This window comes from Desmodus rotundus, chromosome 1 (assembly GCF_022682495.2).
Source record: "Desmodus rotundus isolate HL8 chromosome 1, HLdesRot8A.1, whole genome shotgun sequence".
Classification (NCBI taxonomy): Eukaryota; Metazoa; Chordata; class Mammalia; order Chiroptera; family Phyllostomidae; genus Desmodus; species Desmodus rotundus.
This window is the reverse complement of record NC_071387.1, coordinates 53,976,703-54,002,277: the sequence shown is the minus strand read 5'-3', so window position 1 is coordinate 54,002,277 and position 25,575 is coordinate 53,976,703. Positions and strand designations below refer to the sequence as shown.

At 40.8% G+C, this 25,575-nt stretch overlaps 1 protein-coding gene across 3 annotated transcripts in view; it reads right to left on the bottom strand.

The window, feature by feature from the left end:
• Nucleotides 1-25,575, bottom strand: part of PDCD1LG2 (programmed cell death 1 ligand 2) — a 65,066-nt gene that overhangs the window by 9,666 nt on the left and 29,825 nt on the right. For 2 of the 3 annotated variants that reach the window (XM_045193668.3, XM_045193667.3), the window contains exons 5-7: nucleotides 18,420-18,689; nucleotides 12,907-13,041; nucleotides 8,710-8,825 (exon numbers count right to left, since the gene is read on the bottom strand). In XM_045193668.3, coding sequence (XP_045049603.1) covers nucleotides 8,710-8,825; nucleotides 12,907-13,041; nucleotides 18,420-18,689 — 521 coding nt within the window. The remainder of the gene's footprint in view (nucleotides 1-8,709; nucleotides 8,826-12,906; nucleotides 13,042-18,419; nucleotides 18,690-25,575) is intronic. The other variant, XM_045193669.3, reaches the window with a different exon arrangement.

Genomic DNA, 25,575 nt, shown 5'->3' with positions numbered 1-25,575 from the left:
TATCCCTCCCAATTTTTATCTACCACACATGAATGTGGGACCCCCTGTTCTGCTGGCCGCTGCCTTGCAGCCTCCACCTAGCCACCACCACACCATGTCCTCTCCCTCTCGGCTCCCTGCCTCCACCCCTCCTACCCATCTGGATGAATATGACTTCTTTAAATTTTTGGTTGTTGGACTTCCATACAGTTTGATATTCTGGCAGTTCTGGATGTTTCTTGTTTTTAGGTTATTTGCAATCCTTCTTTTGATTGTGCAAGGAGGCAAAGTATGTCTGCCTATGCCTCCATCTTGACAAGAAGTCCTGTGCTTTCCTTAACATCCGTTAGCTTCAATCTCACTATCTCTAAAATGAGGAAGTCAGGTATGTAAGCTCTAACAAACCACAGCTTGATGACTAAAATAAAATCTTTTTTAAATGCAGCATGATATATACCTATGGCATCAGAATCCATGACTACAGTTTTACTGGCTGACAGCTTGGTTGCTTATATAAGAGCAAGAAGCCACGAGCCCAATTGTAGCACATTGAGTGAGGTTAGCTGCAAGAATAATTTACACAAATGGAAAGGGCAGTGGGCCGTATACAAGGATTCAGGTGGCCTTAGTTCTACCACTAAGTTATAAGATGACCTTGTGCAGTCACCTCATCTTTTATATCCTTGCAGTATGTATTCATCCCTTCCAGCCTGGCTGGGCTAAGAATCTCTGAAAGGCAACTAAGACATTGGTAGGTGTCATTGAAAGGGCATATAGTGTTTCCCTCCTTAAAGTTGACAAGGGCCCAGTGAAGAGTCTTATGTAATGCATCTAACTATGGGATATAGAGAGGTGAGGTGGGTGGTGGGAGGAGTAGTTAAAAGGCCTTCAGAAAGTTAGTTCTTTATTTAGTAAGCATCTGTGGGTAATTAAAAGTGATACATTGGAACACTTAAAGATGTATTAAACTATAGAGAAAATTTAGGAAACATAAAAGAAGAAATCAATGCATGGTTCCATAACATACAGATAATAATTATGGGCATTTTAATGTTTTTGTTTTACTTTTTCAGGGGAGAAAGGAGGTGTGGTAGGTATATTAAAACCATTTTTTAAATAGAGCATTAATAACATGGTAAGTATATTTTCATATCTTACTTTTTTCTTTTTATTATATAGAAAGCACTTTCCCATATTATTAGTCCTCAGAAACAGAATTATAAATGGTAGCATATGGTCTATTGAGTAGAGGTTCCAGTTATATTAGTCAGGGTAGACTAGATTATGCTGCAATGACAAACAACTCCAATATAATACACAATGGTATATTCTTGCTCATGGTCCATGTCCAGTGGGGCTCAGCAGGGGCCTCTGTTATTTGTAGTTACTCAGAGACCCAGGCTGATGTAGCAATCACTAGCTCAAATGTTGCTTGTTACCATGCCAGATGAAAAAAGAAAATATGGCAAAGCACACACTAGCTCTTACATCTTTTACGCATAAGTAACACACATCACTTATGCTTACATTTAGTTGACTAAAGCAAGTCACATGACCACACTTAACTACCAATTACTTGCAGAAGAGTACAAACTTATTGTGCACACAAAAGCAAGAGATCCAGGAAATAATGTGAAATAATACTAATGACCAGCACATCCATAAAGGACAGGGATGAGAATAAGCTATCTCTTCGGCCAGTTAGTTTGACCTGAGTCTTTTTATTTTATAATGTTAATGTCTTGAAGACCCATCTGGGGATATTGAAAAGTCCGGATTTCTAGAGGAATAAGAACAGGCAGCACCTTCCCCAGAGTTGCTCAGAGAGTTAGAGGCAGAGCCATGGAGTGGAAAACCTGGCCCTGAGCAGCTCTTGTTTGAGCTTCTGAGCCCTGCTGGGCGCTCCCACACTAATCACGTCTCATTTCAGTCTCTGGTCAGTGAAGCAAAACCAACAAGCCCTTCCCTGATTAAGTAGAAAGGGACAATATTTATCTGATTAAAGTCTTATTAGAAGTAAGTGTGATAGACATGCTCTGGGCAAGTCCCAAGATTCCATCTCCCAAGGCAATGCTAAGTAAGAAAGTGAGAGCCCAGAATGGCTGCTGAACAACCTGGAACTCAACACTGTCCCAACACAGTGTTTGGGGGTGAGGCGGAGCTGTGGTGGCAGAGAATGGGTATGGGAGAGTGAGAGCCCTGAGCTGGCTGGGCCTAATTACTTCCTAGTGGGACCTGTCCTCAGACTTCAGGAAGCTAAGGTAGGAGTGGGTGGCATTAGATAATTCAGTACAGAAACAAGAACATCGACTATGGGAGAAGGTAGAAAGCCAGGGAGAACCTCTGGGTGACAAGTCAGCAAACTTTCTCTGTAACGGGCCAGATTGTAAAAAATTTAGACTTTATGGGATATATATGTGTGTATATATGTATGTATACACATATATATGGGATACATATATATCCCATAACATAAAGATAACAATTATGGGCATTTTATTAGAGGTGTGTGTGTGTGTGTGTGTGTGTGCGTGTATACTTCTCTATTGGAATTATTCAACTTTGTCAGCAAAGGCAGGGGAAAGGATGTGGATGTTTTATGGGGTGGGGGAGGACACAATGAGCATGGCTTTGTTTCAATAGGATTTTTTTTTACAAAAACTCTTGGCCCCCTTTTAGTTGATACATATCACTGAATAGTAGTTAGCTCTGGCTGATTCTCATTTAATAGGTGTGTAATGAAAATACAATACTTCCTAAGATGTAATGGGCTTTCAAAGGAAAAGAAAGGCCCTCACCTACTTTCTAGAAATATATAATTTAGTACTTTGGAAACTGCAGATGTTAATCATGTAAACTTTTTACTCAGCATAGATGCTATAATTAATACATTTATTTTCCTTTAATAAATATATGTTATACAGGATATTAATGTTTATAACCTGGTCCCATGAACCAATTTTACTAAATCCATTACCTGTTTTCTCAGGATAAGAAAAACAATTTAAAAGCAAATGACAAATCAGAGAAAAACTTATAAAAATTTTCAAATCAGCAATATTTAAAAACAATACCCCGCATTAGGACAACTGATAAAACTAGTTCTTTCATATGTTGCTAGTATAAATAGGAACAACTTTGTAGAGGGCAATTCAGCAATACATTTTGAGCCTACAGCTTTACCCCAGTAATTCTACATCTTAGATTTTTAATATATGGTAATAATTATAGTTGCACATAAAGATTTATATGTAAGGCTATTAATTGTGATAATGTTTAAATAACTAAAATATAAAATAACTCTATGAGGCAGATACTAAATGTCCAATAATAGAGAATTAGTTAGGTAAATCCTGGTATATGTGTACAATAAAATGTCATAGAGCTATTAATTATATTTTTAGTACATAGGTAATACTAATAATATAAATTAAGTAAAAAACACAAGGTACAGATACTATAATTTTGTAAAAATTTAAATATGAAAAATATTAGAAATTAAATAGCAATATTAAATATTAACCATGGTAATCTCTAGGCAATGGGTTATAAATTATTTTCAATTTCTTTATATTTTCTATACTCAGAAAATATATATAATTTTTTTAATGTTCTAAAAATTGTTATATGTTATTCTTCTTTGAGCAGATGCAACTAAAATTAAACAAGATTTATCTTTTGGTAGTGAGCCAAATTTGGCCAAAATCAGTTACATTTTTAAAAATTTTTCACAGAATTAACTAAATGAAGTACAGACAAATGGGCATTAAGACAAATATCAAATACCCAATAGTTGCATTAGCCTTAATATCTCACTTCATTACCTTGACCAGGTAGACATAAAATATGGACAGATGGAAGGAGCCAGAAAATAATGCTGTGATCATGTGCATTAAGAGTGGTATAGATTGTGTACAATGCAGAGGGAACAAAGAGGGGTGGGTCGGGGAGAAAGCCTGACAGATTAAGCAAGGCAGTATAGTGTAGTATATAGGTGTGGGCTCTGGACCTGGATACCTGGGTCCATTTAAGGCTGGAGAGGAGGTGGAACTTACTTAAGAGTATGTATCTAGCTCACAGGAAAACATGAATCTAAATCTCTTGAATTTTAGTTATGATCTGTTTTTTTAATAAAAATAAATATTTCAGGCATAAAATAAAGTATAGAGAATAACACAATGGAACACCTGTATACTCATCACCCGGTTTAAGAGGTTAAATGTGGTGTTTATCATTTCATGCTGTTTTCATACTCTTACTTCACATGACTGTTTCCATAAACACTGCTTAGCAGTTGTTTGCATGTGTTTAAAAATCTCTATAATAGCCCTGGCTGGTGTGGCTCAGAGGATTGAGTGCCAGCCAGTGAACCAAAGTGTCATTGGTTCGATTCCCAGTCAGGGCACATGCCTGGGTTGTCGGCCAGGTCCCCAGTGGGGGCACGAGAGGCAACCACACACTGATGTTTCTCTCCCTCTCTTTCTCCCTCCCTTCCCCTCTAATAATAAATAAATAAAATCTTTTTTAAAAAAATCTCTGTAATGGGTCATATGTTGCCCATATCTTTCTGCAATCTGTCTTTCCTCTCAACATTATATTGTTCAGATTTATCCATCTCAAAAATACTTCTGGTTTTGGTGCTTTCATTTTTATCATTGTATGGTCTTATTCATCTATTCTCTTATTGGTCCATATTTGATTATGTCTAATTTGTTGCTATTATGCATACAGTACCAAGTATATTCCAGTGTGATTTCTATGATGTGTACGTAAGTGGTCCTGACCTATTTCCATTACACCGCATATTCTCAAGTAAGTGAGGCAGAGAGGGGAGCTTTACTCTCTCACCTCTCAGGCTCTCCCTTCTCTGGGTTGGAAAGCACAGAGGGTGACTATAATTGGTTGAAGCGTGGTGGGAATTAGTCCCATTACTTTAATCTGACTTTTGATAAAGATAGTTACTTTATTTTCAATTTTATATGCCATTAAAAGAGGGTGTGTGATTTTTCCGTTTATAAGGAGCTGCACTGGTTAAAAATGGTTCTTATATCTTGTTAATCCAAAGAAGTCACTCTAAAATAGTGCAATATTCAGACTGTGTGGCGGGCTCTAGGGTGAAACATTTAGGATGGCGGCAAGCCTTTGAACATTTCTCAATGCCCCAAATAGATGCTCTGCCTTTATTACTCAAATCATAAACTCATTCCTGACTATCTTCTCTCTGGGAGAGAGATTGCAAACTAGCCATTGGCAGATTCAGTTAGCCCATAGGCATATTTTATTTGGTTTGTTTGGTATTTGGAACACTTTCAGCTAGCATTTAATAACTAGGACACTTTATATAAAAGTCTGAATTTTTATCATCTCTGGCAATGTTAGGCTAGTGAAAAATTGAAGGGAATAGTCTCTCCAATTTGTTTCTGTCCCCACTACCTCCTATTTGATTGCACGAGGCCTTTTCTACTCATTCCATCACCTGCCTGGCCCTGGCGGGCCTCTGCGTTTACCACCTCTCCTCTCAGGCCTTTCGCTATTTCTTCCTTATGCTGAACAGCTGAAGAAGTCACTTATACAAAGACTTCAAGCTAATGAAACTCAGACAAACACTGGGGCCTATCCAACAGAAACTCAACTGTAGGCCAAGTAGACCAATTTACAGGAATGGAGGATTTTTTGTTTCCTGGGAAATGGATGTTTCAGCCAGGACTGCTAGTGTTGAAATTTCTCTGAGCCGAGAAAATGTTACTGCTGATTCAGAGAAGTCCAGTGTAACTGGACCTCAAGCCCAGGCCTGTGCTGCATTTGTTTCCATCTTTCTATGCACAGGGATGAGTAACAGGGACAGTACATATTTTCACAAATGGCTTTCAGGGAAGTGGTGAGGGATAGGGAGGGTATAGGAGCCAATTTCACTCCTTTGACTCCTATTTTATGCCTGTGAGATGCCATATCTTATGTTTAAGCCAGACACGGACCCTGTTATTTGAAGAGATTCTAGGGTTGTTTTCATAATTGGTGCCTCTAGAATTTGGGGGATATATTCAGCAAAATTCTAAAATGAGTAAGTCTGAATATTCTGAATAGCTGATACAAAGTTATTTAGAAATTTCTATGATTCGCCTATCATCATTTTAGCGAACTCATGAACTCATGTGTCACAACATGTGATTTTTAGATTACAAAAGGAGAGGCAACATTCCCAAGAAAGCTAAAAATGCCCATTTTACAACATGACCCAGGACTGTCAGCCCCAACAAATAGCTTTTCCACGGTCTAAGCTTTTCACTCAACCAGCCTGAATGATTTCAACAACCTTACTTCTCCAGATTACATCTGTTTTCTTCTACAAATTCTAGCTCCAAGTCTGTCGATCTCATGACGAGACTTCTATTCCCTTAGCATTACCCTTGACCCACAGCCCCCACCTTAATAATTACTGCAAAAACAATAGTTGTTGATTGCATCATAGCTGAATATCTCCCCCTTGGTGTTAAATTTTGACCATGTTTCTAAACACGGGACCTCACAGGTCCTGTGCAGTGTTCTCTAGGAGTCTTTAGCCACATAGACAGACCAAAGCTGCATAATTGTTCTGTACCTGTACAGCAGACACCATCTTTGTTCTCCAAGAAAGATATGGATCAATGCAAGTTTACGAGAATGAGCTGAAATGTCACTGAACAGGAAAATTTTGTACAGGCCCAAAGTATTCAGCTACCCTTTGTGCGTTAATCAAACAGTGGCTATTTCTTAATTCAAGCTGGGAGAAAAAAATAGGTGAAGAAGAAAAGTCACGACCACTCAATAGTTTCATTCACTTCACGCCTGTTCGTGGTGACATATCTTTTTGTTGTGTTTATAAAAGTAAAATCCCAGTGATAGGTTAAAATTAATGAGACAATTGTTCTGTTTGTAGACTAAAAGATGGAAGAACAAAAGTAAATTGAGAACAGACTAGCAGTCAAGATGATGGCATAGGTTAGCACTGTACCCACATCCTTCTGTGGATAACCACATCAAAATTACAACTAAACTACAGAACCATCACTGACAACCACCTGAAATCTCACTGAAGAGAAGCCCTATAATAAGGATATAAAGAAGAAGCCACATCGAGACTGGTAGGAGGGACAGAGATGCAAATGGGCTGGTCAGACCCCCATGTGTGGTGTATATTGTACAGAGCAGGCTTAGCCATCTGTACCTGCCAGGTAATATTTTAGACACTGGACATATATTGGTGAATAAGAGAAACACAGTCCCTGTACTTGTGAAACTTAAAGACTCGCAGATGAAACAGAACTTGACATTATTTTTGTATTAATATCCATAATATTAATTAATATCCATTAATATCACCATGGAGCCCTAATCTGTTGAATAGTTCCACTTATGGGGAGATGGTAACCAGAACCTTTAATGGACCGACAACATCTGCCCTCTTAATACACCTTGGTGTGTGGAGTTGGTCACTGAGGCATAGGTGGATAAATCTGTCTACAAGCCAAGGAGCTTTCTGAACAGAAAGTAACTAAAATCAACTCTCTCTGATAAACTGAGAAGTTCATAAAAGCAATGGCTCAAGAGAAGGAAGTTAGGACTGGTCTCCCAGGCTCACCATGAAGGCTGAGAGCAGAAGAGGCTGACTGGACGCAGCTGAGGCTGAGACAGGAAAGCCCTCCTCTCTTAACAGCCCCATGTGGGTCCTGCTTTGGGTGCAATGCCAGAGCATGTGAGGGGAGCCAGGAGAGTTGTCATCTTGCATCACTCTGATCTGTATGGGTACTGGATCAGCAAGTGTACCTTTGGGTGGCTGATGGAGACATCTGGAGGGAACAGGGATGTTGCATGGCAGGAGTAGAAACAGCAGCAGCTTAAAACCAGGGCCCTAGGGGACCTGACCTAGATCCCCAGTAGCCTTATTGGAAGTAGCACTGGCCCTGTGGGCTAAGTAAATCTCCTGGAATTTTGTGGGAGGTGAGGAAGTACATGTTGTAAGAGTGAGACATTGGGCTTCTTGCTAAGAGGGACAGGTGGGTGCTTGAGGAATTAATTGGAAAATTAAAAGATATGCAATTGCATTTATACCTCACTATTAAAGCGGGTCCTATATGTGCAATCATGTACTGAGTATATTGAAAGGAGACATAGGTGCTATCATAGCATCGACAAGGAGATTTAATGTAATTGGTGGGGTGAGGGGGTAGATTTGGGGAGGCTTGATGAAACATAAGCTTAGCTGAGATTTAATGGTTGACCCCAACTGTGGTGCACAATAAAAAGAAAGTATTTTAAGAAGAGCAAACATTATGTAAGAAAAACTCAAATTTGAAAGAGGGGCATGTCTTTTAAGACTAGAAAATCCTGTATGGCTAAAGCTTAGTTAATAAAGGTGATGGGGTTACAGTACAAAGCTGGAGACATGAGTCACACCACCCAGTGAACAATAGGAAGCCGTGGAAGAAATCTAAACAGAGGAGAGGTGATAGATTTGAGAATTTAAAAGACCATGCTAGCTAAAATTAAAAATCGACCATAGTGGAGGCAGCAGGAGTGGATGCAGGGAGCTGAGTTAGGAGGCTTCTGCTCTCGTCCAGGACAACTCAGCTGTAAAATGTTCATTTGCATGTCGCTTCCCATTTTACAGATAGAAAAATCATCTCAAAGAAGTTAAGTGATTCATACAAGACCATACAACTAATACATGGCAGCATCACGTCCAGACCTAACCTTCTGAGCCTGGCTTAAAGCTTTGTCCACAGTACCAGCTGTTCTCAAACTTTTTCCGTCACCCATGAGTTTGTGCACATGGCCACTGCGTTTCCACACTTGTATCCGTGTATCTCCTATGTAAGAAAGCAGATCCCAATGCATAAGAGTTAGAGAAGGGGGTTAGTATATAGACAACCATTGTTTCACTCATTCATTAAAAACAAAGAAGGAATCATTTGCAAATTTGTTCATTTAACCCTTATTAGTAACAAATGTCTCCCCCATTGCAGTTGGTACCTGAACCTTGCACCCAGGATTGGAAGGAGGGTGAGAGGAGGATTTTTTTCCTGCTCTACTTTTGAGTATAACTCCATTTCATTCTCCCAAAGGGAGTAGCGACAGAAGGCTCTGCTGCTCATTTCTGAGGTGTCTGTCTAGAGGGTTCTCGGCCCCAGGCCTGGAAACTTGGTATAAAGCTATTTCTGAGAGGTATGTGTGAGGGAAGTGAAAAAAAGAATGGCAGAGGATGACAGTCTAACGAGCTGCATCTGCTATGACACTCCGGTCACAGATTTGCAGAAGTGATTCTGTTTAGTCAAAGTTCTGTCAAAGGACCTTGTGATTCCTCCTTTATAGTGAAGTGCCCTTGACCTGCATGTCTGTCATTTTTCTCTCTCTTTCTCTTTTCTTTCTTATTCCTCCTTTCCTCTCTGTTTTTTCCCTTCTTCTTCCCTCACCCTTCCTTTGACAATAGCTCCTTGGGTTCAACAGTAGGGGGATTTAGTTCTTGGGTTCGACAGCAAGCTAATGCATACATATGGCAATGGGAAGAAGTAGAGTATGACAATATTTCACGGCAGATAAGAATATAGAATTTAGACTATAAAAGCAGGAAAAGAACCACTTAAAATCCCCCCAATCCTCAAATAGTGACCACTCCAAGTTCCTACTGAGTTGCTCCCAGATGTCATTTCTTTTTTGAAAGGCAAAGTCAACTTCCAGTCAAGTTGGTGGCATTAGCAGACATGGCTTGCCTCTTTACACAACCACATCAAAATTGCAACCAAAATATAGAACAGCTATCACTCAGAACCATCAGAAATCAAGTTGAATGGAAGTCTGACAACTGCGGAATTAAAGAAACCATATCTATCCAGACTGGTAGGAGGGGCACAGACTTGGAATGGGCTGGTCTCACATCCATGAATGGTGGATAAATATTCAGGAGGGATATCTTGGGAGTGGGGAGTCCCAGTCCCACACCAAAACCCCCAGCCCAGTGTGCCAGTGCCAGGAAGATAAGTTCCCACAATGTGTGGCTGCAAAAACCTGTGGGGATTGGGTCAGTAGAAGAACCCACACATGGACTCACCTTCTCAGACTCACTCCCTCTGAGCTCTATGACTGGATTACCAGCTTGAAAAACACCAGTGGTATACAGGGAAAAACTGAAGTGTCTGGCATCAAGGGGAGCAGAGGCCATTCTCCCTTTTCTAAACCCTCCCCCCACAGATCTGGCAAACTGGTGCCACATGTGAGACTCCATCAATCTGGCTAACACTGTTTGACCTGCCTTGGAGATCCCCAGAGATTCCACCCCAACCAAGATGCTTTTCCATAAAATGGCTGGTCTCGGTTCATGATTTACAACTTCATAAATCCCCACAAACAAGCAACAGCTGGTCTCAGTGAGCCCCAGGCCCAGCACTAGCAACAGCCAGCCTAGAAAGCAACTAGGCTACTAGCAACAGGCTTCACCTGGAAATCTCCAAGCCCAGAACAAGTAGCAGCCATCTTAGATTGCTTTGTAGCTCAGGAAGGGAGGCCCTGGGCAAAACACACGTGGGGACTGACCTTGGCCTGCACCACCTGGGAAACCACAGGTCTTCTGTACCTAGTGGATGGCTACAGACCACCTCAGAGCATTACCACCAAGTCCCTGCACAACTGATCCTCCATGGAGGACAAAGTTTGGTGGTCAGTGGTCACAGCCAATGTTTGCAGCTGGCCGTCCTGGGTAAATCCCTCCCATTGATCTGCAAACAGCAATCAAGGCTCAACTACAAGAGGAGGGTGTACTCAGCCCACACGAGGGCACACCTCGAGTACCCAGTTTGGGTAATAGGGGACAGACACTGTGCCACTGGAACCTACAGGACACCTACTACATTAGGCCACACTACCAAGATACAGAGTCAAAGAAGCCCTACCTAATACATAGAAACAAACACAGGGAGGCTGCCTAAATGAGGTGACAAAGAAACATGGCCCAAATGAAAGAACACACCAACACTCCAGAAAAAGAGCTAAACGAAATTGAGATAAGCAATCTATCAGATGCAGAGTTCAAAACACTGGTTATAAAGATGCTCAAGGAACCTAGTGAGGACCTCAGCAGTGTAAAATAGATCTAGTCAGAAACTGAAGGATACACTAATTGAAATAAAGAACAATTTACAGGGAAACAACAGTAGCATGGATGAAGCCAAGGATCAAATCAATAGTATGGAACATAAGGAACCAAAAAACAAGCAATCAGAACAAGAAGAAGAAAAAAGAATCCAAAAAAGAGTGAGGATAGTATAAACAGCCTCTGGGACAACTTCAAGTATTTCAACATTCACATAATAGGGGTGCCAGAGGGAGAAGAGAAAGAGCAAGAAATTGGAAATCTATTTGAAAAAGCAATGAAAGAAAACTTCCCAAGCTGATGAAGGAAATAGATATGCAAGTCCAGGAAGCACAGAGAGTCCCACACAAGATGGATGCAAAGAGGCCCACTCCAAGACACATCATAATCAAAATGCCAAAGGTTAAAGATAAAGAGAGAATCTTACAAGCAGCAAGAGAAAAGCAGTTAGTTACCTACAGGGGAATTCCCATAAGACTGTCAGCTGATTTCTCAAAAGAAACCTTGCAGGCTAGAAGGGATTGGCAAGAAATATTCAAAGTCATGAAAGCAGGGACCTATAGCTAAGATTGTTCTACCCAGAAAAGTTATCATTTAGAATCAAAAAGTAGATAAAGAGCTTCCCAGATAAGAAAAACTAAAGGAGTTCATCATCACCAAACCATTATTATATGAAATGTTAAAGGGACTTATTTAAGAAATAGATGAAGGTCATAACTATTGACAACAAAATGGCAATAAATACATATCTATGAACAATTGAATCTAAAAAACCAAACTAAGCAAACAAGAACAGAGACAGAATCATGGATACACAGAGCATTTTGATGGTTGCCAAATGGGAGGGGTGCAGGGGGGAATGAGTGAGGAGGTGAGGGGATTAAGAAGTGTAAATAGGTAGTTACAGAATAGCTGTGTGGATGTAAAGTACAGTATAGGAAATGGCGTAGCCAAAGAACTTATATGCATGACCCATGACATGAGCAATGGTGGGGGGATTGCCTGAGGGAGAGGGGTGTGCTGGGTTGAGAGTGTACAAAGGAGATAAAGTCAAGAGAACTGTGAGAGCATAATCAATAAAATATAATTTAAAAAATAAAAATTAAAATTAAAAAATAAAGACAAAGCCATGTCGATCTTGGGAGGAGTTCATTGGGTGCTTAAAAAGCAACAGTTTAGGAAAGCACCAGATAGGACTGCCGATATTTGGGCCAGGACTCAAACGATGAAGGCAAGCTCTGTCCCCATTGGTGCAATAGGAGTGGGAAGCTGCTGAAAGACCTCAGGGCACCACCAGACAGGTGCTTTCCCACCACCAAATGGCCTCACACACTTTTCTCCTTTTCTTAACCAACTAGGAGAATCAGATTCCTGCGGGTAGGGAGAGGGCATAGCCCAGCTCATGCCCAGAATGAGGAAAGAAGAGAACTGAAGGAATCATCATACAGGATCCTGGCATCCTCTCACCAGTGAACTCTGACCTCATAGCTGTCCAACATTGCCAAAATAACACAGGTCTTATGAGGCTGATGGCACTTCTCAGCTCAAAGAACAAAGCAAACAATTTCTGCCACAGGTACAAAACAATCCTTTTAAAAATATTCAATGTAAGGGTTTTAGATCACTGAAGATTAGAGCCATTTTTTTCTGAGGGGAAAAAATATCATCAAAACAAACCCAAAGCAACTCATAAGCACTGCGTGGATTTCGTGTGAAGTTGGGACGCCGTAGGCCTGTGGTGCAAAGCAGAGCCTCACCCTGCAGACACCCAGTCCACATGGTTACCATGAATAAAAGTCACTTACCTTTTCTTGAATAAAGCTTTTGGCAGAGTTGTTTTCTTAGGATTATCATTGTAGCTATGACCATTAAAACAATGATAAAGGAAGGGATGAAAATATGAAGCAGCAAAGGTGGAGGGACACTGGGTTCCGGCTCACCTGGGTAAAAGAAAAGCACCAGAATCAAGTACATGGTAGCTTAGAGGCAAACCAACAAGTTGGCCTTCTGAGTGAGTTATAAACAACAGGGCCAACTTACATGGAGCATGTACTTCATGCTAGGCACTGTCCTAGGGGCACTGGATGTATTAGCTCCTTTATTCCTCACAACCACCCAAGAGGAAGGCTCTGCTGTAACCCCCATTTACTGGACAAGTGAGGCCTAGAAAACTTCCCCAAAGTTATCAGTAAATGACTGAGCTGATATGCAATTCAGGCTGTCTAGTTACAGATTCCATGCTTTGCATCACTCTCACACATCTATCATATTCTTTCTGTCTGTCTGCCTATCTATCTATCTATCTATCTATCTATCTATCTATCTATCTATCTATCCATCCATCTATCTATCACCTCTCTCTTTCCAGTTGGAGTGTCTCTCAGCCCAAAACTGCTCCCCAGTCCTCTGCTAAGCACTTACGGTGCTTAGAATCTATATCATTACTTATTCAATTTCAAGAACTCACAGCATCCTTTAAAAATATTATAAAATATTGTAGATAGTGTTAATATACAAAACCCAGTCATTGTGAATTACAGTAACTAGTCCTTTTCCTTGTTCCAGCTAATCGAGGTCCTGGAGCTGAGGAAAAGATGAGTTTAGTAGAGAGGTGGATGAGAAGAGTAATTTTGGAGCCTGGGGAAAACCTTGTAAAGGAGAGCTCTGGATATCTACAAGTTAGAATGAGGGCCCCAGCCTGACCAAGGACAGGGCTGGAGGGGGGTTCACTACAGGGAGATCAAAGGAGACCCAAGGTAAGCTGTGCCTTTTCCAAAAGCCTGATTTTCGCCTCATGGAGTAACTTATACAGAAGAAACACAACAGCCTGGCCCTAGAAACACCTGACAAAACTGCTCAGGAGGCAAGGCTCAGTCATGCCAACTGCCTGCCCCTCCCCCAACATAGTGCCTTCTGAGAACCATTGACAGTTTTAGCTGAGAAGGGAGGAGGCATCATTTAATCTGAGCCCCTCATCTCAGAGTTGAGAAAGTAAAGCTCAAAGATGCTAAATACTGTATCAAAGGCCATCACTACTAAATAAATGGCAAAGCTGGGATTGCAAACCCAGATCTGTCTGATCCAAAGCTCATGCCCAACAGATATTTGTCTCTATCCAAAAGAGTATGGTGAACACTAAGGAGGAAAAGGAGGGAGAAGACTGGCTTATCTACACATTGGACAACACATACTTTTTAAAAAAAAATGTTTATTGAGGTATAATTGACATAGAACATTATATTTGCTTCAGGCGTACAACATAATGATTCAGTATTTGTCAATATTGTGAACTGATCACGACAATGAGTCTAGTTACCATCCCTCGATGAATAACCCATATCAATTAGAGTCTGCTCCTTCACTTCAGAGAAGTGCAATTTAAGCACTTGCTGCAGGTAGTGCCATGAGTTAAGGAGTCCTCGGACCCTCCCTGTTCCCACACTAGGAGAGGTCCCTACTGCAATGCCTTTATGCAAACACTTGTCCTGTCCAGGTTCTCTGAGTCCTTTCCACATACAAAAGCCTACTCATCCCTGAAGACTTTCTAATGTTGAACATCCAACAGGATATCAGTCTGCTTAGACTGTAAGTATTTGAAGTCTAAGTATTTATCTAAGTCACCTCTGAATCCACTATAAAGCCAACCCACCAACTATGTGAATGGTGTCAGTAAGCATTTGTTGGACTGAGTTGACCATCTAGTCCATCTAACCCAATCTTCCTTCTCATTGGTTACCTTGTGGCAGACTGCCGCTTAGTCCTTAAACCCACTCTCCTTTTCTTCCGCAGTATTAGCCAGGTGTTAGCTGGACAGTTTCTCAGAAACTACATTCTAAACCTCCCCAGTAGTTAGGTGTGGTCAGACATGTAAATTAACTCAGGCCAAGAGAATGGGGCAAGATGGAAAGAACCTGAGTCACTGAGTGACTGTATGGAATATAGCCACTTACCTGCTCTGAAGCACCTTCTCTCTGAATATTAGATGAGAGTGACATACTTTTGTCATGTTAGAGTCTCTATATGTTGAGGTCTTTTAGCCCATGTCCTAATACATATTATTCTAAATTGTCTTCTAATATTTGCATGCTACTTAACAACGATATGATGCTGTAATAGGAAAGCTACCTGTTTTATCCTTACCCACAGTCCTACCACTCACGAGGAAGCCATGCCCCTTGCTAAAGGTGCCATATTCTTTTTTCCTGTTTCCATCCTTTCTGAGTGCCAAGGACTTTATAAGTGTATTTCATTTAATCTTCGCCATAACCCTATAAGGTAGCTACCAACATTTGCCCCATTCCACAAATGAGAGACAGGAGACAGTTCTAGGGTGGCTCAAGTTCTTAAAGCTAGTAGGTAGCAGAGAGGATTTGAAATAAAAGTCCATCTGACTTCAGAGCCAATGCACTTGACCACTGCCAGAGTCACTGCCAGGCCTCCTGGAAGGGCTTCCCTGGCAGCCCTGTAAGAATCTGTGCTCTAGTCCCACTGTGTTTCTTACGAAAATGCAACAACTGACTGAGTAGAAGAAACTGTTTTAAAAGAAAAATCATCTCACTGCTCCTTTATTTCTGATGGAAAGTTAGGATGTTCAGTCATCATCTTAGAGTCCTGGGAGCACCTCCCATGCCCAGAATTTCATTGCTGTATTTGTTTGATTCATTGACTTCTGGAGAAGCTTGTGGTGGGTCAGAGAAATCAGGAGTGAGCTGCTCAACTTATGAGAAACAATAGAAAAGAAACAGTCATAAGACAACAAAATGCTTTTGAGAAATAGAAGCCAGGAACCCATGTGTGGGAGGATGTGTGACTTTTGGTTATTTTGTTTATTTGTACCACAAGCTAGGGCATCGTTTGCCTGTTCAGACCTGCCTGTCCACACAGTGTGGCTGCTGGGGTAATGGGTCTCGGATCATCTAAGACTAAGTCTTCAACCCCTTAATCCGACACTTATTGAGCACTTATTATGAGCAGAGCACTCTGCTTTTGCTTTAGTCTAGGTATAAAGAAGACTCGTGTGAACAACTAAAATACATGGAAAATAAAATAGCAATGAAAGAGAAAAGGTAAGTTTAGTCACAGGCAAACAAAGAAGTGGTACAATTGGTCTTAGGAAGTGAAATGAGGGAAGATTGCTTGTATCCTGGAGTTACCTGAACTGCCCTGGAGAGAGGGCAGCTTGAGCTGGTAAATAATGATATTTTATGTGGCAGAAAGTGCCTGAGCAATGAAGTCATGGAGATGGGAGAGGGTCAAGCAAGTTCAGAGGGGACGTGGTGAGGAAGGGGAGCTGACTAGAGCAGAGGATCCATGTCAGGGGATAGTAGGGCTGGGAAGGATGGTAAAACTAGGCTGAGAATTTCTAACTGCACAAAGATTTCTCCATCACCCTGCTGGCTGCATGCATGAGCGATATCCCAAGCTCTGATCATGACTCCACAGGCCCCTCCCACAACTGTTGACTATTCAGTCAGCTATGTTGGCTTCCAGTCAGATAGGGGTCATCTTACTTCATTCTTAACTTCTCACAGCCTCAAGGCTTCCAGAGAAATTATCAGTCTGCCCTTCCACTTCTCTATCATGAAGAAAAACACTAATGTGAAATCAGTAATGCAAAGGGCAGATTCTAGTCATTTCCAAGTTCATCTTACCCAGGCCCGTATTTCTTTGTGGAGATCCTTATGTAAGTGTTCTTCTAGAAAAGTACATTTCATCTCAAGTATTAGCCCAAACTTAACCAGGGAGTCCTTGTATATTTAAGTTCCTGTTGCCCACATCAACTTTGATAATATAGCCTTATATTTGCTTTTACTTTTTGCCTCCTAAACATCTCATTTCTACTCCTTGGAATCACTAGCTAAATACTTGCATGCCAACAAGTCCTTTTCATAGGCTCTGTTTTGTCTAACTAAGACAAAGAAAAATATAATGACAGCATAGTGAATGTTCTATAAAGTCAAATTATTCAATACTAGGGACTGTTCTTTATTCTGAGATGATAGTCTTTGTGTGGTAGAATAATGATGCCCGTCAAAGATGTCCATGTTCTAATTCCTGAGACTTGTGACTGTGTCACCCTATAGCACAAAAGGACTTAGCAGATGTGATTATATTAAGTAATTTGAAATGGGTAAAGTATCCTGAATTATTGATTTGAGGTAGGGGGCCAACATCTACTGTGGTCACGAAGGTCCCTACAAGGTAGAAAAGGAGGCAAGAAGTCAAAGGAAGAGATGTGATGACAGAGACGGAGGTCTGAGTGATGCATTTGCTGTCTTCGAAAGTGGGGGAAGAGTCAAAGAGCCAAGGAGTACACGTGGTCACTAGAAGCTGGAAAAACCAAGGAAATGAATTCTCCCCTAGAGTCTCTGCTATCCTCTTGACACCTTTGATTTGAGCTTGGTGAAGCCCTTTTCAGATTTCTGACTCCCAGAAGTGTGAATTAATAGATTTGTGCCAACCTAAACCCACAAAGTTGGTGGTAATTTTTTACAGGAGCAATAGGAAACTTATATACCTGGTGATCAAATGAAATGATTGTGATACTAGAAGTTAGTTGCTCTTGTTGGGCAAATAAATGTGCTAACCTGGTACATAAAAAGTGGTCAGACCTCCAAAATCTGAAATTTGCTAGTGTAGGAAGTTCAAAAGTACAGGATTCAGCATAGCCAGTGAAAGCTCTGTAGGATTTTATAAGAGGTTAGTTTTCCTGTAAGACCCCCAAACCATGCACCTGACAGCCATGCCAGCAAAGTGGTATTCACCCTGCTGACTTAGGACACTGTGCCTGAGTCAAGTGATGAGCTTCTGTGCTGGGTATTTTCTGTTTCCTCTTCTGATCCATTATGTACACTTCAACGCTCTGTTCTGAACTCTTGAGAGGTTGATCTTTATGCACCATATCGGCGGACTCCCTTGTTCTCTAACTTCCAGCTGGGTTAAGCCAATGGGGGACACCAGCAGGAGATCAGAGAGTGGGAGGAGAGTGAGGTTAGGGTATTCATTCCCTGGCTCCCACCCTTTGGAGTTGCTGTGGGAGGCAATACCCTCCCACTAGAGGCCACAGTTCCTGTCAAGAGGCGCTCTCCCCGCAGCTCCCTTCTCCAGGTTTTAGTCACCTCTCCAATAGTGGTAATGGCTTCCACATTGTAGAAGCTCCAGGGTCCGTCACCATCCTCAGTAGTTTCTCTAAATCCTGGTCACAACTTCATAAATAGTCCCTTCTTTACATTCTCCTCAAATCTCTCATTCTGAGTGTGCCATCTGTTTCTCACCTGAACCCTGACTGACAGAGTCAGGAAGGGCGGGCAGCTCTTACCTGGAAGGACAATGATGGCTGATGTAAGCTCCTTCACATTAGCATTCCAGAACTCACAGGAGAAGTTTCTTCCAGGGAGTGGCTTTAGGCGCACAACACTAGTCACCTGGTAGAGGCCGTCAGAAGTCTCCATGTGGCTTGTGTTGGCAGAAACATTGATATTTGGCCAGGATACTTCTGCCAGGGGATAACCTTTAGCCTGGCAGGTGAGGTCTACCTCATCTGTCCTTGGGACCTGAACCACACGAGTGTTTATTTTCTTGTAGGAAGCTGTACAATAGAAGAAAAAAAATGAATGTCTTTCTTTTCTGGTTCCTGTAGAGCTCTGTCCCCGATGCCATGTGAAATAAATAAAATGATCATTATCAGTATTACATAATAATGGTTTTAATTTTTAAAAAAACATTTCTTTTGTCTCAGATGGTATGCTATTCTGCACACATCGAATTATTTAATTCTTACAACAAAAGCGGCATTGTTGATATTCCCAATTTTGTTGGAGGTGACTGAAGAGTCAGGGCTGGTAACTCGTGGAGCCAGTGTTTGCACAGTGGGAGTTGGGTTTCTAATCTCAACAGTACTTTATTTCACCACATCCTGTGCACTCCTACACTAGTGCACATTATCTCACGATTGAAAACTAAAGAAAAAGGATGCATAAATACAATTACTAGCTAACCCTACATCTCACTTTAGAGTTTCTTCCTTATATCTCCAGGACACATTTTTCTTTCCACTTCCCCCTTCTGTTCTCTTTGAGATTAGGAGGAAAAGTAAAGACCTAGATTATGTGTATAAATAGTCAGAAATTAGGTGTATTTATTATTTATTTCTCCCCAACACACACACACACAGAGTTCTGTGCAGTGTATGCTGAGTGAGTTAAGCCAATGTGGCTCCCTGCCCTCTAGAAAACGGATCTAAAATAGACACAGGTGATGAGAGCGAGGACACAAAGACAAATTGCCCGATTATCTTAGATGATAGCTAGAAATAAATATGTATTAACATGTGCAGATACCAGGAAGTGTGGAAAATAACCTGTTGATTTTTGGAGAAGGGAAGAGGGAATGAGCACTAGCTTTTATTAAGCAGAAAATATTTCCTAAAGTAATAGAATCTCAATACAATCTTTGAAGTGAAGATCGATAGATAGATGGCACATGTGTGATAAAACTTATTTTTCCTTAAATTGTTGGGAGTATAAATGGGCACAAACTTTAAGAAGCAAATTTACATGAAAATAGTGATAGCAGCTACGTGGACAAAAATAAAACATGTATGACTTGGTAAGTGTTTTCTAGATTCTGAGCATCATGCCCTGTGCTTTTACATTCTGCCGAGGAGGGAATGTCATGCTCCTCTCCAGTTCCTGCCCATTGAGCACCTCCCCTGTGTGTCCCTACATTATGAGTGGCTAATTTGACTAGTTACAGCCAAAGACACTGTGTCAGGCACGGGTCACTGGAGAGCAAGGTGACCACACCTTCCAATGCTGTTAAAAACCTGTGGCCCTCTGTTGAAGTGCTTGTCTCCGTATGGCAAAGCACATGCAGCTGGGCCTGCTGGCCTGCCTGCCTCAAAAAGCTCTGACATCTTCCCAGCTCACAGTATTCCAGCTCCTGCTGGTGAATGGTAGGTGGGGCAGATCTTATCCATGAGGCTGGATGGATGAGTGACCTCAAGGTCTGATCTGTAAACCTGGGCTCCTAGGTTAAGACGAAGGAACAAGAGAGGAGAGGCCCCTATTCTAAGTCATGTTTTCCAGTGTAACTGCCAGAGAAGCCCCAAAATTGGGAGCAAGGAAAGGGGAAAATCAAGTGTTCATCCATCTATTAATGTAAAAATTGGAGTTCATTTCCCATTTGGTATTGATTCTCGTGTATATATAGCTCACTTAGTGTAGAACTTGGAGGGGAGCAGGGGTGACTGGCTCTAAAACCTGACTCCCTCCCCTTAACATACATTATGTCATTTAAACTACACAAGGACCCTATGAGATAGGTAAAATTCATTCCTATTTTGTAAATAAGAAGACAGCTGGACTGGGGTAGATGGGGAGAAGGGGACTTGAACTCATCCCTTCTGAATTCTGCATTGCATCCATCATCAGAGGATGATTCTCAATGTAACTGCAAAAGTCTGGGGATGGAACAATATGGAAGGGCATGTTTTCCTGGGGTACTGAGGAGTACCCAGAGCTAGTATATGAGGAGACTCAGGATCTGAACCAGCCTACTGAAGAACTTGAGCTGGCTAGACTCACCGGTCTCCTTGGAGCCAAATTTTGGTCTATCTCTAGCAATTGAACAGTATCTGTCATGCATTCTAAGTACTCATTTTATCTTTTATCATTTATTTATACTTTCCCTCCTTGGTACAATAATCATTTTATTCTGTCATATTGTAGGTTATTTCTGAAGCTGTGGGTCTTAGAGGGAGATAGAGGAGAATAAATAGATTCATAGGAGTTGTGTTATGTGGGTGAAGTTCTGCTCTGCTCCCACAGGGTAGCTTGGGATAGGAAGTTGATCTTCATGGCCAAGTTGAAGAGTTCAGAGAGAGAAGGGTCAGGAATCAGGATCTGGGCTAAGGCTTGGACTTGGGGATATATAAATTAGAAAGCAGATGGGAGCGGTGTTCAACTAAAAAAGTCAGCAAGTTTTGGGGTAGGGACAGGAGACAGTGTCTATATTTATACAACCTAAAGCCACCTCCACGACCTCTTTTGTATTTGGGAAGTGGCTAAAATGGAATCATTACTAGCAACACACAATGGGGAAGCTGGATTGAGGGTACTATTCTTAGGAAAAGATGAGTAAATTTTAGAATTTCAGAGGTGGGAGTGGTTTGGAAATTCAACTAGCCCAACTTCCTGCTTAATGAGAAATATCTTCTTTAGCAACTTTGCTAGATAAATACCTTGATGACTGTTTCACATGCACTTGGAAATAATGTGTATTCTGCAGTTGTTGGGTATAAGTTTTATGTATGTCGAATTAGGTCAAGACAGCTGTGTTGTTCAGCTCTTGTATTTTCTTTTTTGTTTGTTCAATCAATTATAATAGAGATGAGTTGAAGTCTCCAAATATGATTGTGGCTTTGTTTATTTCTCCTATTAGGCTTGTCAACTTTTGTTTTATATATTTTGAAGCTGTGTTGTTAGGTGTACATACATTTAGGATTGTTATGTCTTCCTGCTGAGTTGTGTTTTTTAGCATTATGAAATATCCCTTTTATCTTTAATAATATTTCTTTTCTAATATTAGTAACTTTCTTGATAACTAACTTCATTAAGTACCTCTATGAATGGAAGCTCCTAATTCCAGAAGTAGTCCTTGCCACGATTAGACAATAAAAAGTTAAATTTTCATTGGAAAAGGCATCCTTATGCCAAGTCAAACTTTGCCTCTTGGTAGCTTCAACCATGGGTTCTTGTCTGGTTTAGTAAAACAACATGTGGTAGACATAGTTGTTGAGAACATTGGCTTCATAGTCTGGAAGGTATGGGCTGGTTACATGACCCGTTGGGCCTTTAGGTTTTTCATTTGTAATATAGGTACAATAATACTTATCCTTAACAGGATTGTTAGAATGATTAAATGAGTTATGTGCCTAAAACATAGTAAATACTCAATTAACGTTAGTAATTATTACCTCGTCCATATGAGAAGGCAACCCTTCAGGTATCTGAGGATAGTTGGGGGGACTCCATATAATCTTTTCACCCTTAGATAAAACATGTCTACTTTCTTTTCTTTTTTGAAATAATATCTTTATTTTTCATTGAGATATAATGGGCCCATAATATTGTATTAGTTTCAGGTGTAACAAAATGATTTTATGTTTGCATATATTGTGAAATGGTCGCCATAACAAGTCTAGTTAATATCCAACACCACACAGTTACAATTTTTTTCTTGTGATGAGATTATGGTGATTTACCCTCTTAGCAACTTTCAAGTATATAATACACTATTAACTATAGTCACCATGCTTTACATTACATCCCCATAACTTATTTTATAACTGGCAGTGTGTATCTTTTGACCCCCCCTTTTCCCATTTCCCACCTCCAGCAACCATCAATTTGTTCTCTGTACACATGAGGTAGGGGGCAGTGGTTGGTTGGTTGGCTGGTTAGCTGGTTTTTAGACTCCATATATAAATGAGATGATATGGTTTTTGTCTTTCTATGTCTGACTTGATAGTTAACTCAGACATTAAGGGGGTAGTTATAAAACTGTTGATTTTTTATTATCAGGGGAAATCACCAAGTAAAAGAAAGGTCAATAAGAAATGTGATTGTTTAGGCAGCTTTGATTGAGATGAAGTAAAACAAAGCTGTAAGAAGTATGGGATGTTCTGAAATTTCTGCACATGGCCTCTCCTTCGGGAAGATATCATATCTAAAGGTTTACTTGCAATTCTTTGAAGTAACTAGCTGTTTAGTCATTAAACAGAGGGCCCATAGACACATGAAAAAATGTGTCAATATCACTAGCTATTAGAAAGATGCAAATTAAAACCACAACGAGATACCACTTCATACCAGTCAGAATGGCTATCATTAATAAATCAACAAACAAATACTGGCGAGGTTGTGGAGGAAAGGGAGCCCTAGTGCACTGTTGGTGGGGATATAGATGGCTGCAGACACTGTGGAAAACAGTATGGAATTTCCTCAAAAAAACTAAAGGTGGGACTGCCTTTTGATCCAGCGATCCCACTGCTGGGACTATATCCTAAGAATCTTGAATCATCAATTCAAAAGAACCTATGTACCCCAATGTTCATAGAAGCACAATTTACAATAGCCAAGTGCCGGAAATAGCCTAAGTATCCATCAGTAAATGAGTGGATCAAAAAACTGTGGTACATTTACACAATGGAATACTACACAGAAGAAAGAAGGAGCTCCTACCCTCCATGATAGCATGGATGGAACTGGAGAGTATTTTGCTAAGTAAAATAAGCCAGGTGGTGAAAGACAAATACCATATAATCTCACCTATAAGTGGAACCTAATCAAAAAACAAACAAATGAGAAAAATATAGGCAAAAGACAAAATTATTGTGAACTTTTTCCTGTTGTAGATTATTAGCCAGAACTATTTTTAATTATATTTTATTCACTATGTTATTACAGTTGTGTAAAGTTTTCCCCATTTGCACCCTCCAACCAGCACTCCCTACTCCCTCAGGCAATCCCTACGCCATTGTTCATGTCCATGGGTCACAGGTATAAGTTCTTTGGCTACTCCGTTTCCTGTGCTGTACTTTACATCTCCATGCCTTTTCTGTAACTACTTACTTGTACTTCTTAATCCGCTCACCTCTTCACCCATTCCCCCACACTTCTTTCCCTTCTGGCAACCATCAAAACCCTCTCTGTATCCATGATTCTGTCTGTTCTTGTTTGCTTAGTTTGTTTTTTATATTCAATTTTTAATAAATGTGTATTTTTTGCCATTTTATCTTTCATAGTTATGATATTCACCTTTTTCTTAAATAAGTCCCTTTAACATTTCATATAATAATGGTTTGGTGATGATGAACTCCTTCAGTTATTTCTTATTTGGGAAACTCTTTATCTGCCCTTCAATTTTAAAGGGCAGATAATTTTGCTGGGTAGAGCAATCTTGGCTGTAGGTCGCTGCTTTTCATATCTTTGAATATTTCTTGCTAATCCCTTCTAGTATGCAAAGTTTCTCTTGAGAAATCAGCTGACAGTGTTATGGGAACTCCCCTGAAGAAAACTAACTGCTTTCCTCTTGCACCCTTTAAGATTCTCTTTATCTTAAACTTTTGGCATTTTGATTATGATGTGTCTTGGAGTGGGCCTCTTTGCATCCATCTTGTGTGGGACTCTCTGTGCTTCCTGGACTTGCATGTCTATTTCCTTCACCAAATTAGGAAAGTTTTCTTTCATTATTTTTCCAAATAGACTTCCAATTTCTTGCTCTTTCTCTTCTCCCTCTGGCACCCCTATGCAAATGTTACGAATGTTGAAGTTGTCGCAGAGGCTGCTTACACTATCCTCATTTTTTTAAATTCTTTTTTCTTCTTGTTCTGATTGGTTGATTTTTTGTTTCCTTATGTTCCTTATTATTGATTTGATTGTTGGCTTTATCCACTGTACTATTGTTTCCTTATAAATTGTTCTTTATTTCAATTAGTGTAGTCTTCGTTTCTCACTGGAACTTTTTTATGCTGCTGTGGTCCTCATTAGGTTCCTTGAGCATCCTTAAGACCAGTGTTTTGAACTCTGCACCTGATTGCTTAGCTCCATTTCATTTAATTCCTTTTCTGGAGTGCTGATCTGTTCTTTTATTTGGGCTTGTTTCTTTGTCTCCTCATTTCAGCAGCCTCCCTGTGTTTGTTTCTATGTATTAGGTAGAGCTGCTTTGACTCTGTATCTTGGTAGTGTGGCCTAATGTAGCAGGTGTCCTATAGGGCCAAGTAGCACAGTGTCCCCTATCACCCAAGCTGGATACTCGAGATCCACCCTTCATGTGGGCTGAGCACACCTACCTTTTGAGTTGAGCCTTGATTGCTGTAGGCAGATCAATGGGAGGGATTGAACCAGGCCAGTCAACTGCAAAGACTGGCTGTGTCCACTCACCATCAACTAACCACCACCCTCTGTGATCAACTGTGCTGGATTAGGGGGTGATACTCCAATGTGGTCTGGAGCTAGTGCACAGGCTCTTGGGTTCCTGGGTGGTGAAGACCAAGTTCAGCCCCCACCTGTGATCTGCCTGAAGACACCCTGCATGAGCTATAAGCAATCAGATGGCTGCTACTTGTGCTGGGTTTGGAGATTCTCAGGTGAAGCCATGCTGTGAATCTAGGCTGGCTGTTGCTAGTGCCAGGCCTTGGGCCACTTAGCAGGAGGGATAGGGGCTATGGCCTCACTGAAGCTGGCTGTTGCTTGTTTGAGATAATTTAGGAAGTTGTGAAGCATGAGCCAAGGCCAGGCATTCATGTGGAAAAGTCACTGTTAACAGCTTGGTTGGGCCCATAAGTTGGGTGGAATGGAATATCAGGGGATTTCCAGGGTAGTACAAACAGTTTTAGCCATGTTGAAGGAATCTCAGATATGGCACCAGTCTGCCAGCTCTGTGACTCTGGGTGGAGGGTTCAGAAAAGGGAC